This window comes from Pleurodeles waltl, chromosome 3_1 (genome assembly GCF_031143425.1).
Source record: "Pleurodeles waltl isolate 20211129_DDA chromosome 3_1, aPleWal1.hap1.20221129, whole genome shotgun sequence".
NCBI classification, from domain to species: Eukaryota; Metazoa; Chordata; class Amphibia; order Caudata; family Salamandridae; genus Pleurodeles; species Pleurodeles waltl.
In genome coordinates this window covers 791,888,832-791,906,330 of record NC_090440.1, presented here as the reverse complement: position 1 = coordinate 791,906,330, position 17,499 = coordinate 791,888,832, and the positions used below count along the sequence as shown (strand labels likewise).

At 46.7% G+C, this 17,499-nt stretch overlaps 1 protein-coding gene across 2 annotated transcripts in view; it reads left to right on the top strand.

Annotated features, from left to right (window-relative positions):
• Window positions 1-17,499, top strand: part of IPO7 (importin 7) — a 351,366-nt gene that overhangs the window by 90,787 nt on the left and 243,080 nt on the right. For both annotated transcript variants that reach the window (XM_069223632.1, XM_069223633.1), the window contains 4 exons: window positions 4,230-4,364; window positions 4,628-4,727; window positions 4,888-4,964; window positions 6,076-6,192. In XM_069223632.1, the coding sequence (XP_069079733.1) occupies window positions 4,230-4,364; window positions 4,628-4,727; window positions 4,888-4,964; window positions 6,076-6,192 (429 nt within the window). The remainder of the gene's footprint in view (window positions 1-4,229; window positions 4,365-4,627; window positions 4,728-4,887; window positions 4,965-6,075; window positions 6,193-17,499) is intronic.

The following is a 17,499-nucleotide window of genomic DNA, read 5'->3' as shown; positions in this document are numbered from 1 at the left end:
CAAAACCTTAGACATTGTAAGTGCAGGGTAGCCATAAGAGTATATGGTCTGGGAGTCTGTCAAACACGAACTCCACAGCACCATAATGGCTACACTGAAAACTGTGAAGTTTGGTATCAAACTTCTCAGCACAATAAATGCACACTGATGCCAGTGTACATTTTATTGTAAAATACTCCACAGAGGGCACCTTAGAGGTGCCCCCTGAAACTTAACCGACTGTCTGTGTAGGCTGACTAGTTCCAGCAGCCTGCCACACTAGAGACATGTTGCTGGCCCCATGGGGAGAGTGCCTTTGTCACTCTGAGGCCAGTAACAAAGCCTGCACTGGGTGGAGATGCTAACACCTCCCCCAGGCAGGAGCTGTGACACCTGGCGGTGAGCCTCAAAGGCTCACCCCTTTGTCACAGCCCAGCAGGGCACTCCAGCTTAGTGGAGTTGCCCGCCCCCTCCGGCCACAGCCCCCACTTTTGGCGGCAAGGCTGGAGGGAACAAAGAAAGCAACAAGGAGGAGTCACTGGCCAGTCAGGACAGCCCCTAAGGTGTCCTGAGCTGAGGTGACTCTGACTTTTAGAAATCCTCCATCTTGCAGATGGAGGATTCCCCCAATAGGGTTAGGATTGTGACCCCCTCCCCTTGGGAGGAGGCACAAAGAGGGTGTACCCACCCTCCGGGCTAGTAGCCATTGGCTACTAACCCCCCAGACCTAAACACGCCCTTAAATTTAGTATTTAAGGGCTACCCTGAACCCTAGAAAATTAGATTCCTGCAACTACAAGAAGGACTGCCTAGCTGAAAACCCCTGCATAGGAAGACCAGAAGACGACAACTGCCTTGGCTCCAGAAACTCACCGGCCTGTCTCCTGCCTTCCAAAGATCCTGCTCCAGCGACGCCTTCCAAAGGGACCAGCGACCTCGACATCCTCTGAGGACTGCCCCTGCTTCGAAAAGACAAGAAACTCCCGAGGACAGCGGACCTGCTCCAAGAAAGGCTGCAACTTTGTTTCCAGCAGCTTTGAAAGAACCCTGCAAGCCCCCCGCAAGAAGCGTGAGACTTGCAACACTGCACCCGGCGACCCCGACTCGGCTGGTGGAGATCCAACACCTCAGGAGGGACCCCAGGACTACTCTGATACTGTGAGTACCAAAACCTGTCCCCCCTGAGCCCCCACAGCGCCGCCTGCAGAGGGAATCCCGAGGCTTCCCCTGACCGCGACTCTTTGAATCCTAAGTCCCGACGCCTGGAAGAGACCCCGCAGCCCCCAGGACCTGAAGGACCGAACTTTCACTGGAGAAGTGACCCCCAGGAGTCCCTCTCCCTTGCCCAAGTGGAGGTTTCCCCGAGGGACCCCCCCTTGCCTGCCTGCAGCGCTGAAGAGATCCCGAGATCTCTCATAGACTAACATTGCGAACCCGACGCCTGTTTCTACACTGCACCCGGCCGCCCCCGCGCTGCTGAGGGTGAAATTTGTGTGGGCTTGTGTCCCCCCCCCCCCCGGTGCCCTACAAAACCCCCCTGGTCTGCCCTCCGAAGACGCGGGTACTTACCTGCAAGCAGACCGGAACCGGGGCACCCCCTTCTCTCCATTCTAGCCTATGTGTTTTGGGCACCACTTTGAACTCTGCACCTGACCGGCCCTGAGCTGCTGGTGTGGTGACTTTGGGGTTGCTCTGAACCCCCAACGGTGGGCTACCTTGGACCAAGAACTGAACCCTGTAAGTGCCTTACTTACCTGGTAAAACTAACAAAAACTTACCTCCCCCAGGAACTGTGAAAATTGCACTAAGTGTCCACTTTTAAAACAGCTATTTGTCAATAACTTGAAAAGTATACATGCAATTTTTATGATTTAAAGTTCTTAAAGTACTTACCTGCAATACCTTTCGAATGAGATATTACATGTAGAATTTGAACCTGTGGTTCTTAAAATAAACTAAGAAAAGATATTTTTCTATACAAAAACCTATTTGCTGGATTTGTCTGAGTGTGTGTACCTCATTTATTGTCTGTGTATGTACAACAAATGCTTAACACTACTCCTTGGATAAGCCTACTGCTCGACCACACTACCACAAAATAGAGCATTAGTATTATCTATTTTTACCACTATTTTACCTCTAAGGGGAACCCTTGGACTCTGTGCATGCTATTCCTTACTTTGAAATAGCACATACAGAGTCAACTTCCTACAAACCATTTATTCAAATACACAACAATAAAATAGTTCTCAGAACAAATCCAAAATTTCTGCCAAAAGTAATCTCACCATTCCATTTAAATCAAACAGTAGAATTGCCAGTGTTCTTCCCACAACCAAATTCTGTGGCTGAAAGGGCACTACATACATTAGACATCAAAAGAGCATTAATGTATTACATTGACAGAACAAAGCTAATCAGGAAAACAAAACAACTGTTCATAGCTTTTCAAAAACCACACATAGGAAATCCAATCTCTAAACAAGGCATTGCTAGATGGATAGTCAGATGCATTCAAACATGCTATCTTAAAGCCAAGAGAGAATTGCCTATTACACCAAAGGCACACTCAACCAGAAAGAAAGGTGCTACAATGGCCTTTCTAGGAAACATTCCTATGAGCGAAATATGTAAGGCTGCAACCTGGTCTACGCCTCATACGTTTACTAAACACTACTGTGTAGACGTACTAAATGCACAACAAGCTACAGTGGGCCAAGCTGTACTAAGAACATTATTCCAAACTACTTCAACTCCTACAGGCTAAACCACCGCTTTTAGGGGAGGTAACTGCTTTATAGTCTATGCCAAACATGTGTATCTGCAGCAACATATGCCATCGAACTGAAAATGTCACTTACCCAGTGTACATCTGTTCGTGGCATTAGTCGCTGCAGATTCACATGTACCCTCCCACCTCCCCGGGAAGCCTGTAGCCGTTTAGAAGTAGATCATAAATCTTAAACATCTGAACATTTGTAAATAATTATTAGAAACTCTTAACGTACATACATATTCACTCCATTGCATGGGCACTATTTATACCAAACAACTCCATCCTCACCCTCTGCGGGGAAAACAATCTAAGATGGAGTCGACGCCCATGCGCAATGGAGCCGAGGAGGGAGGAGTCCTTCGGTCCCGTGACCAAAAAGACTTCTTCGAAGAAAAACAACTTGTAATACTCCGAGCCCAACACCAGGCAGCGGACTGTGCCAAACATGTGAATCTGCAGCGACTAATGCCACGAACAGATGTACACTGGGTAAGTGACATTTTCAGTCTGCTGCAGTCCAGTGGACTCTCTCCTGAATCTGTATGTTCTCCAGCAAAGGGAAACGGGAAGAAGTTTCCTGCAACACTTCCCATAATAGTGTCAGAAGAGGGATGCGGTGGTCACCCAGGAGGGGAAGACCATTCTCAAGGTCTGCTTAAAATCCTTGCTGGATGCTGCAGCCACCACCAGCAGACAACTCTGCACAGGAACTACGCTTAGGAGTTATGCTTGGATAAGGTGATCGGAGGTTAAGCAGAAGGTACAAGCAGCAATGAACATCTCTCCCATGGGAGAAATCTTCTTTGGAATCTGCAGTGGACAAATCAGTCCAAAGAATGAAGGACGATAATACAGCAAAGTCCATGGGTAGACCACCGTTTAGAGGCCAATTCGGGGAAGAAGTTGCTCCTTGAGGAGATAGACTCCCTAGAGGAGGTTTGCAACCAACAGCCCATGCATCCTCTAGTGCTCTGCCACAGCACAAGAGTGGCAATGCACCAGGCAAAGCCAGCCCTTTCACTGGAGTTTTGGAGGGCATTTGGGAAGTGTACAGTCCCAAGAGGTGATGACCATACCAGCGAGTGACTCCAGAGTAACAAACCAAGACGCCATTTGGTTTAGAACAATAACTTTGGTTTTTCCTACAGTCTGTGAATTTGAAATGAAAGTTGATTTTCACCGCCACCAACATGTTTTTGGCACATCGAACTCCAAATAGAGTGTGGGTGATATAGCAATGATAGGGTTTGTAAAGTACTTTACAGAGTGATGATGGTTTTCATGAAAGTTGGTCATAAATCAAATAGGTTTGTTGGTAGTATTTAACAGAATACATTTATTTTTGGGGTCATTATATGATCACAATTGATTATATTATATTAGTATTTGTACTTCTTGTCCAGTCAGAAATGAATCAATTCTTTTCACTAATACGAACTGCCTGCAAATATCTCCCCTTTTTTTTTTTCTTCAGGTGTTGTTGAAGATCCTGTACCAGTACAAGGAGAAACAGTACTTGGCTCCCAGGGTCTTGCAGCAAACCCTTAACTATCTTAATCAAGGAGTGTCCCACGCCCTCTCTTGGAAGAACCTGAAACCGCATATTCAAGTAAATGTCGACTTGTAAATGATATCCACCATGCTTGTTTAGGAGTTGCACCTTTATTTTTATGTTATGACTCTTGTGCTTCAGTTAATCATAGCCAACCGTTTGACTTCAGACTTGGCAGCATAAATGGTTTACATAATTTTCCTTAATGCCATCCCGAAGTCTGTTTTCTAACACTGACTTGTTTGAGTACTTTTCTTTTTATCTTTATGAAATTGAAAAGCCATTGGGTAACTTTTGTAGGTGGTTTGTTTTACTTACAGGGAATTATCCAGGATGTTATTTTCCCTCTAATGTGCTATACAGATTCTGATGAGGAACTCTGGCAGGAAGATCCATACGAATATATTCGAATGAAATTTGGTGAGTATGTTTAATATACCAGTAAAGCAGTACAATCTACTGGCAATTGGATGTCTACCTCTGATATCTAAATGAATAACTTGATTCCACGAATTGGTTATTGTGAATTAAACTAATTTAGGACCATTAACCTCCTGATCTATATATTTTTTTTTAATAGATGTGTTTGAAGACTTCATTTCACCTACAACTGCTGCCCAGACTTTGTTGTTCACAGCATGTAGTAAAAGGAAAGAGGTAGGAATGGTGCTTTGATCTCAAGCAATGAGTCAAGTCTTTATTTAATGTTTCATTTTGTAGCTACACCTTGTAAACCTGTGTTCGGTGGCATGTGTAGCTGCAGATACACATGCTGTGCATAGTCAGCCGTCTGGTGTTGGGTCTGAGTGTTACAAGTTGTTTTTCTTTGAAGAAGTCTTTTCGAGTCACGAGACCGAGGGACTCTTCCTACTTTGGTTCCATTGCGCATGGGCAACTTCTGTTATCTCTGTGGTATATAGGGCCTTTGAAAATGCCTGCAGTCCTTAATGGATTATGCTACATATTTACCTCTGTAACCATTTGTCTTGAGGGACTCAATGATTTCAATTGTTCATTTTTTTAATTAAATACACGTCTCGGTTACCCACCAGGGATGTTATTAGGAGTTAATTTGTCTCAATGGTCAATGAGTAAGTCAGTTACTGGTGAAGGCCGGAGTGTGGAAAGTATTTTTTTTTTTTTTTTTTTTTTTTTTATTCTGTAGACCAGTGGCTCACACTGTTAAGCAGATCAGACAACAGAAGATAAGATTTTTGTTTGTAATGGACACATCCAGCTTGTGTGTAAGCCTAATTTTCAGCAGAGAGGTGGTATTGTTCCACACGTTTGTGGCTGGGTCTTGCCTTTTTAATTTGACTTTGGTGGCCAGTGGAATGTTTAGTGGTTATTGCTGATTGGTGTGGTGGACTGAACTTTATTATAAGTTGGAGTGTTTATTTGGAGGGGGAGAAAATAGCAGGGTCCAGTGGATTAGAACAGTGTAGTTAATGGTCTTACTGGACTCTTGCTGTTAACTGTCAATGATTAACGCAGTGTAATGGTTGTAATGCATCAAATGTTGCTAGAGTTGATGCAGGTCCAAGTATAGCAGTTGAGGAAATCCTTAATGTTCAATTATTATAATCTGTGTTTTGGGTGATGCACAACCCCATCACCTGCTCACAGCAGCTAGAGTTACTATATGAATACAAATCATATTGTGTAAAATATATTTATTGTAGCTTTAAACTATTTTCTTCTGCTTGTAGAAAAAATGTGTGAAATTAATATGTAATAGTGTCCACAATGTTCATTAATTGGAATATAGGTACTTCAGAAGACCATGGGCTTCTGCTATCAGATTCTCACAGAGCCAGGGACAGATCCACGCAAAAAGGATGGGGCCCTGCACATGATTGGTTCTTTAGCTGAAATACTCCTGAAGGTAAGAATATTGGAACAATAGCTAGCAGTGCAAATCGGGCCTTATTTGGAGAATGGTTTAAAACAGTGCAAGTAGGATTGGCCACCTTATACAGTCCAGTCTGCCTACATTGTGTTTAGTATTGAAAGGTTTGTATTGTAAGTGTGCAGATGACCCAAAATTAGATTTCTTTAGCTGGCCTATGTTTCAGTTATGTTATTGGAACACTGATTCTAGAGTGTAATATAGTGTAGAACAATCCTACTTTAGGCCAGGCTGGGGGGAGGAAAGCAGGCTCCCTTCCTGTACATTTACACAGGCAGATTGCAGTATTGGTACAACCATTTGTCCCTCCGGAGTGGCAACTGATTACATTTGTAATATCTTCCTGTTTTACGTAAGTATTCTTCCCATCGGAAACCTATGTAATTGGAATAAGTATAGCTAATTTATTAGTTGTACACTTTTTTTTTTTTTTGGTACTTGATATCGTGTTCCAACTAATGATTTTGTCATCTTGGCCTGTACAAAAAAAAAATCCAGAATCATTCTGCTGTCCGCTCTCTGGTTCAGGACTTTTGGCAGGCTATGTTGTACATTTAAAGGACTGCCTCTCTACCTTCTGAGCTACTACCTAAGGGTGTGGACCCCCCTGTCAACGGGTTTGATTCTGGCAGCTACAACCGAGCGAGGCTGCACCAGTTTCTGCACGCAAATAAGCTTGTAACATGGGCTTCAGTTCAGAGGAACCCCCTTGCCTTCTACGTTGCCATCTGTCTTCAGTGCCACGTCTACCTTCAGGGTCTGCAGATATTATCAAAGAGACCAACAAAATGGTTTATATTGTCTTTTACTTTCTTTCCTGGGACCCAGAGATTCGTCTGGATGCAGGAACTTTTCAGATCAGATTCCTAGGCCCTGGAAAAGACGAATAGAACTTAGGCATGCATCGAGGAAACCACGTGAAGGCTGGGAAACTGCCTCCTCTATGTAATACAGATGGTGGCGTCTAATTGGACCTACAAAATATAAGTGTCCTTAGTTCGCATCCAGAAAGGGAAATTCCTTTTCCCCTGGCCCTCCTTCTGAAGTCTTATTTCCTCTGTGCTTCTTAAGCTGCCGAATCACTGGAATTACATTTGCCCTTTGAGACAAAATCCTATCTAAAATCCTACAACAGTCTTATCAGTTTTGCCACCCTGTCGTTTTTTTTGACTGATTATGCCAAATTGAGCTCAGTGTGTTTTTCTACAGCATCTCGAGAAAGAACCCAAAAGACTTGGGGGAAATGTCTTTGCTTAAGACTGCCCAGCAATGTCATCACATGTCGTCCTGGCTGATTTGGCTATGCTTTATTGATTATTGGCAGAAATTGCCCTAATCCATGGGTGCTTGCAAACATTTCTCCAGGGGCCACAAGTTTGGTTTGTGGTGACTGAGTGCTGCATTGATGCCAGCAGGGTAGCAGTGAAAGTGGGGAGAGGCTTTGGAGAGGAGTTATGGCAGTATGGTGGGTGTAGAGGGCAGCAAATCAGCCAAACCAGATAACCTGTGATTAATTCCAGCTTCCCCACTTAGACCAATTGCCTAGCAGCACACTGTAGGAAGTTGGCTCTGTATGCACTATTTCAAAGTAAGGAATAGTATGCACAGAGTCCAAGGGTTCCCCTTAGAGGTAAGATAGTGGCAAAAAGAGATAATACTAATGCTCTATTTTGTGGTAGTGTGGTCGAGCAGTAGGCTTATCAAAGGAGTAGTGTTAAGCATTTGTTGTACATACACACAGGCAATAAATGAGGAACACACACTCGGAGACAAATCCAAGCCAATAGGTTTTGTTATAGAAAAATATATTTTCTTAGTTTATTTTAAGAACCACAGGTTCAAATTCTACATGTAATATCTCATTTGAAAGGTATTGCATGTAAGTACTTTAGGAACTTTGAATAATCACAATAGCATATATACTTTTTACATAAAACACATAGCTATTTTAAAAGTGGACACTTAGTGCAATTTTCAACAGTTCCTGGGGGAGGTAAAGTAATGTTAGTTCTTGCAGGTAAGTAAACCACCTACGGGGTTCAAATTGGGGTCCAAGGTAGCCCACCGTTGGGGGTTCAGAGCAACCCCAAAGTCACCACACCAGCAGCTCAGGGCTGGTCAGGTGCAGAGTTCAAAGTGGTGCCCAAAACACACAGGCTTCAATGGAGAAGGGGGTGCCCCGGTTCCAGTCTGCCAGCAGGTAAGTACCCGCGTCTTCGGAGGGCAAACCAGGGGGGTTTTGTAGGGCACCGGGGGGGAGACATGGGTCCACACAAAGTACACCCTCAGCGCAGGGGCGGCCGGGTGCAGTGTGCAAACAAGCGTCTGGTTTGTAATAGGTTTCATTGAGAGACCAAGGGGTCTCTTTAGCGATGCGGGGGGGGGGGGGGCTCCTCTGGGTGGCCACCACCTGGGCAAGGGAGAGGGCCTCCTGGGGGTCACTCCTGCACTGGAGTTCCGATCCTTCAGGTGCTGGGGGCTGCGGGTGCAGGGTCTTTTCCAGCCGTCGGGATTTTAGAGTCAGGCAGTCGAGGTCAGGGGAAGCCTCGGGATTCCTTCTGCAGGCGTCGCTGTGGGGGCTCAGGGGGGACAACTTTGGTTACTCAGTCTTGGAGTCGCCTGGGGGTCCTCCCTGTAGCGTTGTTTCTTCACCAGTCGAGTCTGGGTCGCCGGGTGCAGTGTTGCAAGTCTCACGCTTCTTGCGGGGATTGCAGGGGTCCCTAAATCTGCTCCTCTGGAAACAAAGTTGCAGTCTTTGTTGAACAGGGCCGCTGTCCTCTGGAGTTTCTTGGTCTTTTGGAAGCAGGGCAGTCATCTGAGGATTCAGAGGTCGCTGGTCCTGGGGAAAGCGTCGCTGGAGCAGTTTTCTTCTGAAGGAGGGAGACAGGCTGGTAGGGCTGGGGCCAAAGCAGTTGGTTTCTTCTTCTCTGCAGGTTTTTTTTCAGCTCAGCAGTCCTCTTCTTCGTAAGTTGCAGGAATCTAAATTCTTAGGTTCAGGGAAGCCCTTAAATACTAAATTTAAGGGCGTGTTTAGGTCTGGGGGGGTTAGTAGCCAATGGCTACTAGCCCTGAGGGTGGGTACACCCTCTTTGTGCCTCCTCCCAAGGGGAGGGGGTCACATTCCTATCCCTATTGGAGGAATCCTCCATCTGCAAGATGGAGGATTTCTAAAAGTTAGTCACCTCAGCTCAGGACACTTTAGGGGCTGTCCTGACTGGCCAGTGACTCTTCCTTGTTCTCATTATTTCCTCCGGCCTTGCTGCCAAAAGTGGGGCCGTGGCCGGAGGGGGTGGGCAACTCCACTAGCTGGAGTGCCCTGTGGTGCTGGAACAAAGGGGGTGAGCCTTTGAGGCTCACCGCCAGGTGTTACAGCTCCTACCTGGGGGAGGTGATCGCATCTCCACCCAGTGCAGGCTTGGTTACTGGCCACAGAGTGACAAAGGCACTCTCCCCATGTGGCCAGCAACATGTCTCGAGTGTGGCAGGCTGCTAAAACCAGTCAGCCTACACGGGTAGTTGGTTAAGGTTTCAGGGGGCACCTCTAAGGTGCCCTCTGGGGTGTATTTCACAATAAAATGTACACTGGCATCAGTGTGCATTTATTGTGCTGAGAAGTTTGATACCAAACTTCCCAGTTTTCAGGGTAGCCATTATGGTGCTGTGGAGTCCGTGTTTGACAGACTCCCAGACCATATACTCTTATGGCTACCCTGCACTTACAATGTCTAAGGTTTGGCTTAGACACTGTAGGGGCACAGTGCTCATGCACTGGTGCCCTCACCTATGGTATAGTGCACCCTGCCTTAGGGCTGTAAGGCCTGCTAGAGGGGTGACTTATCTATACTGCATAGGCAGTGTGAGGTGTGCATGGCACCCTGAGGGGAGTGCCATGTCGACTTACTCGTTTTGTTCTCACCAGAACACACAAGCTGGCAAGCAGTGTGTCTGTGCTGAGTGAGGGGTCCCCAGGGTGGCATAAGATATGCTGCAGCCCTTAGAGACCTTCCCTGGCCTCAGGGCCCTTGGTACCAGGGGTACCAGTTACAAGGGACTTACCTGGATGCCAGGGTGTGCCAATTGTGGAATCAAAAGTACAGGTTAGGGAAAGAACACTGGTGCTGGGACCTGGTTAGCAGGCCTCAGCACACTTTCAATTCAAAACATAGCATCAGCAAAGGCAAAAAGTCAGGGGGTAACCATGCCAAGGAGGCATTTCCTGACACACACCATTTGGTTATTTCACTTTTTCCCCCATTTTCATCCGTATCGTATGTAACAGAACCTCACGATGCATGACTTCAGGATGTCCGCTGTACAAACCCTTCTCCTGAGTTTGATTTAACTACAATGTTGTTCATGTATAATAGGAAACCAGGTCGCATAACTGACTTGCCTCTTATCAGGGTGGAGAGAAAAATAATTGTTTATGAATTTGTTTGGAAACTATCACTTAAATATAGATAATTCTCCATGCCCTAATATAAGCTGATGCACTAAGATAAAATGGTTCACATGTTAATGAAATACACTTTTTGAGGTTTTAAGAGATGTTATGATATTTTTACACTTTGGCTGCAAAATATCTTTAAGAAGGTGTTTCCATAGTTAAGCCGTGGAGGACAACCCAGTTACTTTCTTTATCTTCAGTTAACGTTTAACTAAAGAACAGCCTGTTTAACTTTTTTTAATGTTAGTGTTGAGTCTAGTAGCAACAGAAAAGGATGATGGAAGAAGTGCTGAAACTTTTTTAACACTTAACCCAGTCACAGATCTGGGTTGAATCAATTGTTCTTGTCCGGTCCCCAGCCATATGCAAATCAGTCCTGATCCTGTTACCCATCGGAACAGTCCAGCCCGAGCTGCCAGGCTAGGTCCTGCCTGAACCAGAAACAAAGCTCCTGGGACTGGTTTTGGGTTATCTCCGCTCAGCCATTCTAGCTTCAGACCAGTGGCACAGTGAGCAAGGGATCCATGTCTGGGCATCCTCTGGCCACTTAAAACAATTTTAGCAACACTAAAGTATGAGTCTGGTAAACAGCCCGGTGCTGCTGCTGCTTTGGGTGGGGGGGTTGTCACATGTATAGGTAAGGAGGGCTGCATGCGTCCCCCCAGGCGGTATTTTGATTATCATTGCTTTTAATCAGCCTGCTTTTCTGAACATGTGAGATGGCCATTCTTGGAAGCTTGCTAGTATTGGTCTGGATAACTTTAAATGGCTGTTTCAGTGCTGTGTGGATTCTTCTGCCAGTGACTTGATTCATGGCTTAAGTGGTTCCCTTTGACTGGCACACCTGAATGTTCTTCAAAGGCATCTTTCGAGATGTCCAGGCTGGCTTAGTTGTCTGGTGTAAGGAAATGCCTCCTTGGCATGGTTGCCCCCTGACTTTTTGCCTTTGCTGATGCTATGTTTACAATTGAAAGTGTGCTGAGGTCTGCTAACCAGGCCCCAGCACCAGTGTTCTTTCCCTAACCTGTACTTTTGTATCCACAATTGGCAGACCCTGGCATCCAGATAAGTCCCTTGTAACTGGTACTTCTAGTACCAAGGGCCCTGATGCCAAGGAAGGTCTCTAAGGGCTGCAGCATGTCTTATGCCACCCTGGAGACCTCTCACTCAGCACAGACACACTGCTTGCCAGCTTGTGTGTGCTAGTGAGGACAAAACGAGTAAGTCGACATGGCACTCCCCTCAGGGTGCCATGCCAGCCTCTCACTGCCTATGCAGTATAGGTAAGACACCCCTCTAGCAGGCCTTACAGCCCTAAGGCAGGGTGCACTATACCATAGGTGAGGGTACCAGTGCATGAGCATGGTACCCCTACAGTGTCTAAACAAAACCTTAGACATTGTAAGTGCAGGGTAGCCATAAGAGTATATGGTCTGGGAGTCTGTCAAACACGAACTCCACAGCACCATAATGGCTACACTGAAAACTGGGAAGTTTGGTATCAAACTTCTCAGCACAATAAATGCACACTGATGCCAGTGTACATTTTATTGTAAAATACACCACAGAGGGCACCTTAGAGGTGCCCCCTGAAACTTAACCGACTATCTGTGTAGGCTGACTAGTTTTAGCAGCCTGCCACAAACCGAGACATGTTGCTGGCCCCATGGGGAGAGTGCCTTTGTCACTCTGAGGCCAGTAACAAAGCCTGCACTGGGTGGAGATGCTAACACCTCTCCCAGGCCGGAATTGTCACACCTGGCGGTGAGCCTCAAAGGCTCACCTCCTTTGTGCCAACCCAGCAGGACACTCCAGCTAGTGGAGTTGCCCGCCCCCTCCGGCCAGGCCCCACTTTTGGCGGCAAGGCCGGAGAAAATAATGAGAATAACAAGGAGGAGTCACTGGCCAGTCAGGACAGCCCCTAAGGTGTCCTGAGCTGAGGTGACTAACTTTTAGAAATCCTCCATCTTGCAGATGGAGGATTCCCCCAATAGGGTTAGGATTGTGACCCCCTCCCCTTGGGAGGAGGCACAAAGAGGGTGTACCCACCCTCAGGGCTAGTAGCCATTGGCTACTAACCCCCCAGACCTAAACACGCCCTTAAATTTAGTATTTAAGGGCTACCCTGAACCCTAGAAAATTAGATTCCTGCAACTACAAGAAGAAGGACTGCCTAGCTGAAAAACCCCTGCAGAGGAAGACCAGAAGACGACAACTGCCTTGGCTCCAGAAACTCACCGGCCTGTCTCCTGCCTTCCAAAGATCCTGCTCCAGCGACGCCTTCCAAAGGGACCAGCGACCTCGACATCCTCTGAGGACTGCCCCTGCTTCGAAAAGACAAGAAACTCCCGAGGACAGCGGACCTGCTCCAAAGAAAAGCTGCAACTTTGTTTCCAGCAGCTTTAAAGAACCCTGCAAGCTCCCCGCAAAAGGCGTGAGACTTGCAACACTGCACCCGGCGACCCCGACTCGGTTGGTGGCGATCCAACACCTCAGGAGGGACCCCAGGACTACTCTAAGACTGTGAGTACAAAAACCTGTCCCCCCTGAGCCCCCACAGCGCCGCCTGCAGAGGGAATCCCGAGGCTTCCCCTGACCGCGACTCTTTGAAACCAAAGTCCCGACACCTGGGAGAGACCCTGCACCCGCAGCCCCCAGGACCTGAAGGACCGGACTTTCACTGGAGGAGTGACCCCCAGGAGTCCCTCTCCCTTGCCCAAGTGGAGGTTTCCCCGAGGAACCCCCCCTTGCCTGCCTGCAGCGCTGAAGAGATCCCTAGATCTCCCATTGACTTCCATTACAAACCCGACGCTTGTTTCTACACTGCACCCGGCCGCCCCCGCGCTGCTGAGGGTGAAATTTCTGTGTGGACTTGTGTCCCCCCCGGTGCCCTACAAAACCCCCCTGGTCTGCCCTCCGAAGACGCGGGTACTTACCTGCAAGCAGACCGGAACCGGGGCACCCCCTTCTCTCCATTCTAGCCTATGTGTTTTGGGCACCACTTTGAACTCTGCACCTGACCGGCCCTGAGCTGCTGGTGTGGTGACTTTGGGGTTGCTCTGAACCCCCAACGGTGGGCTACCTTGGACCAAGAACTGAACCCTGTAAGTGTCTTACTTACCTGGTAAAACTAACAAAAACTTACCTCCCCCAGGAACTGTGAAAATTGCACTAAGTGTCCACTTTTAAAACAGCTATTTGTCAATAACTCGAAAAGTATACATGCAATTTTTATGATTTAAAGTTCCTAAAGTACTTACCTGCAATACCTTTCAAATGAGATATTACATGTAGAATTTGAACCTGTGGTTCTTAAAATAAACTAAGAAAAGATATTTTTCTATATAAAAACCTTTTGGCTGGATTTGTCTCTGAGTGTGTGTACCTCATTTATTGTTTATGTGTATGTACAACAAATGCTTAACACTACTCCTTGGATAAGCCTACTGCTCGACCACACTACCACAAAATAGAGCATTAGTATTATCTATTTTTTACCACTATTTTACCTCTAAGGGGAACCCTTGGACTCTGTGCATGCTATTCCTTACTTTGAAATAGCACATACAGAGCCAACTTCCTACATTGGTGGATCAGCGGTGGGGTACAAGACTTTGCATTTGCTGGACTACTCAGCCAATACCTGATCACACGACAAATTCCAAAATTGTCATTAGAAATTGATTTTTGCAATTTGAAAAGTTTTCAAAATTCTTAAAAGACCTGCTAGGGCCTTGTGTTAGATCCTGTTTAGCATTTCTTTTAGAGTTTAAAAGTTTGTTAAAAGTTTGAATTAGATTCTAGAACCAGTTTTAGTTTCTTAAAAAGTATTCCAACTTTTAGAAGCATAATGTCTAGCACAGATGTGAATGTGGTGGAACTCGACACCACACCTTACCTCCATCTACAGATGAGAGAGCTAAGGTCACTCTGTAAACTAAAGAAAATAGCAATGGGCCCCAAACCTACCAAAGTACAGCTCCAGGAGCTTTTGGCAGAGTTTGAAAAGGCCAACCCCTCTGAGGATGGCAACTCAGAGGATGAAGATAGTGACTTGGAGGGAAATTCCCCCCCTCCAGTCCTACTTAGGGAGAGCAGGGCTTCTCAAGCCCTGACTCCACAAATAATAGTCAGAGATACTAGTTCCCTCACAGGAGGGACCAACAACTCTGAAATCACTGAGGATAACTCCAGTGAAGAGGACATCCAGTTAGCCAGGATGGCCAAAAGATTGGCTTTGGAAAGACAGATCCTAGCCATAGAGAGGGAAAGACAAGAGATGGGCCTAGGACCCATCAATGGTGGCAGCAACATAAATAGGGTCAGAGATTCTCCTGACATGTTGAAAATCCCCAAAGGGATTGTAACTAAATATGAAGATGGTGATGACATCACCAAATGGTTCACAGCTTTTGAGAGGGCTTGTGTAACCAGAAAAGTGAACAGATCTCACTGGGGTGCTCTCCTTTGGGAAATGTTCACAGGGAAGTGTAGGGATAGACTCCTCACACTCTCTGGACAAGATGCAGAATCTTATGACCTCATGAAGGGTACCCTGATTGAGGGCTTTGGATTCTCCACTGAGGAGTACAGGATTAGGTTCAGGGGGGCTCAAAAATCCTCGAGCCAGACCTGGGTTGACTTTGTTGACTACTCAGTGAAAACACTAGATGGTTGGATTCAAGGCAGTGGTGTAAGTAATTATGATGGGCTGTACAATTTATTTGTGAAAGAACACCTGTTAAGTAATTGTTTCAATGATAAACTGCATCAGCATCTGGTAGACCTAGGACCAATTTCTCCCCAAGAATTGGGAAAGAAGGCGGACCATTGGGTCAAGACAAGGGTGTCCAAGACTTCAACAGGGGGTGACCAAAAGAAAGGGGTCACAAAGACTCCCCAGCAGAAGGGTGAAGAGACAACCAAAACTAAAAATAGTAAAGAGTCTTCTACAGGCCCCCAAAAACCTGCACAGGAGGGTGGGCCCAGAGCCTCTTCACAAAACAATGGGTACAAGGGTAAAAACTTTGATCCCAAAAAGGCCTGGTGTCATAGCTGTAAACAGCATGGACACCAAACTGGAGACAAGGCCTGTCCCAAGAAAGGTTCCACTCCAAACTCCCATCCAGGTAACACTGGTATGGCTAGTCTCCAAGTGGGATCAACAGTGTGCCCAGAGCAAATCAGGGTTCACACTGAAGCTACTCTAGTTTCTGAGGGTGGGGTGGATTTAGCCACACTAGCTGTCTGGCCGCCTAACATGCAAAAATACAGACAGCAACTCTTAATTAATGGGACTAGAATAGAGGGCCTGAGGGATACAGGTGCCAGTGTCACCATGGTGACAGAGAAACTGGTTTCCCCTGGCCAATACCTGACTGGAAAAACTTACACAGTCACCAACGCTGACAATCAGAGAAAAGTACATCCCATGGCAATGGTTACTTTAGAATGGGGAGGGGTCAATGGCCTGAAACAGGTGGTGGTCTCCTCAAATATCCCAGTGGACTGTCTGCTTGGAAATGACCTGGAGTCCTCAGCATGGGCTGAGGTAGAGCTAAAAACCCATGCAGCAATGCTGGGTATCCCTGAACTGGTGTGTGTGAAAACAAGAGCACAGTGCAAGGCACAGGGTGAAAAAGTAGAGCTGGAGTCTGGAAAAATGGCCCAGCCTACCAAGAGAACAGGAAAGTCAGTTGGGAAACCAACTGCAACACAGCAAAAGAAAGGGAACCTCTCTTCTCAGGAAGAAGTTCTGCCCTCTGAGGGAACTGAGCCTTTGGAGCTTGAACCTTATCAGGTTGAGCTCTTAGGCCCAGGGGGACCCTCAAGGGAAGAGCTGTGTAAGGGACAAGAAACCTGTCCCTCTCTTGAAGGCCTTAGGCAGCAAGCTGCTGAAGAGTCCAAAGGCAAGAAAAATGGAACACATAGGGTCTATTGGGAAGATGGGCTCCTGTACACTGAGGCCAGAGACCCCAAACCTGGTGCCACTAGGAGAGTGGTAGTGCCTCAGCTGTTCAGAGAGTTCATCCTAACATTGGCCCATGACATTCCCCTTGCTGGACATTTGGGACAAACCAAGACGTGGGAGAGGTTAGTCAACCACTTCTACTGGCCCAATATGTCCAGCATGGATAAGGAGTTTTGCCTCTCCTGCCCCACCTGTCAAGCCAGTGGTAAGACAGGTGGGCATCCAAAGGCCCCCCTCATTCCACTTCCAGTGGTGGGGGTGCCCTTTGAAAGAGTGGGTGTGGACATAGTTGGTCCACTGGAACCTCCCACAGCCTCAGGAAATATGTATATCCTGGTAGTAGTGGATCATGCTACCAGATATCCTGAAGCTATTCCCCTTAGGTCGACTACTGCCCCTGCAGTAGCCAAGGCCCTCATTGGTATCTTTACCAGAGTGGGTTTCCCTAAGGAGGTGGTGTCTGACAGAGGTACCAACTTCATGTCAGCATACCTAAAGCACATGTGGAATGAGTGTGGAGTGACTTATAAATTCACTACACCATACCATCCACAAACTAATGGCTTGGTTGAGAGATTCAACAAGACATTAAAAGGCATGATCATGGGGCTCCCAGAAAAGCTCAAAAGGAGATGGGATGTCCTCTTGCCATGTCTGCTTTTCGCTTACAGAGAGGTGCCACAGAAGGGAGTAGGATTCTCACCCTTTGAACTTCTGTTTGGTCATCCTGTAAGGGGACCACTTGCCCTTGTTAAAGAAGGCTGGGAGAGACCTCTCCATGAGCCTAAACAGGACATAGTGGACTATGTACTTGGCCTTCGCTCTAGAATGGCAGAGTACATGGAAAAGGCAACCAAAAACCTTG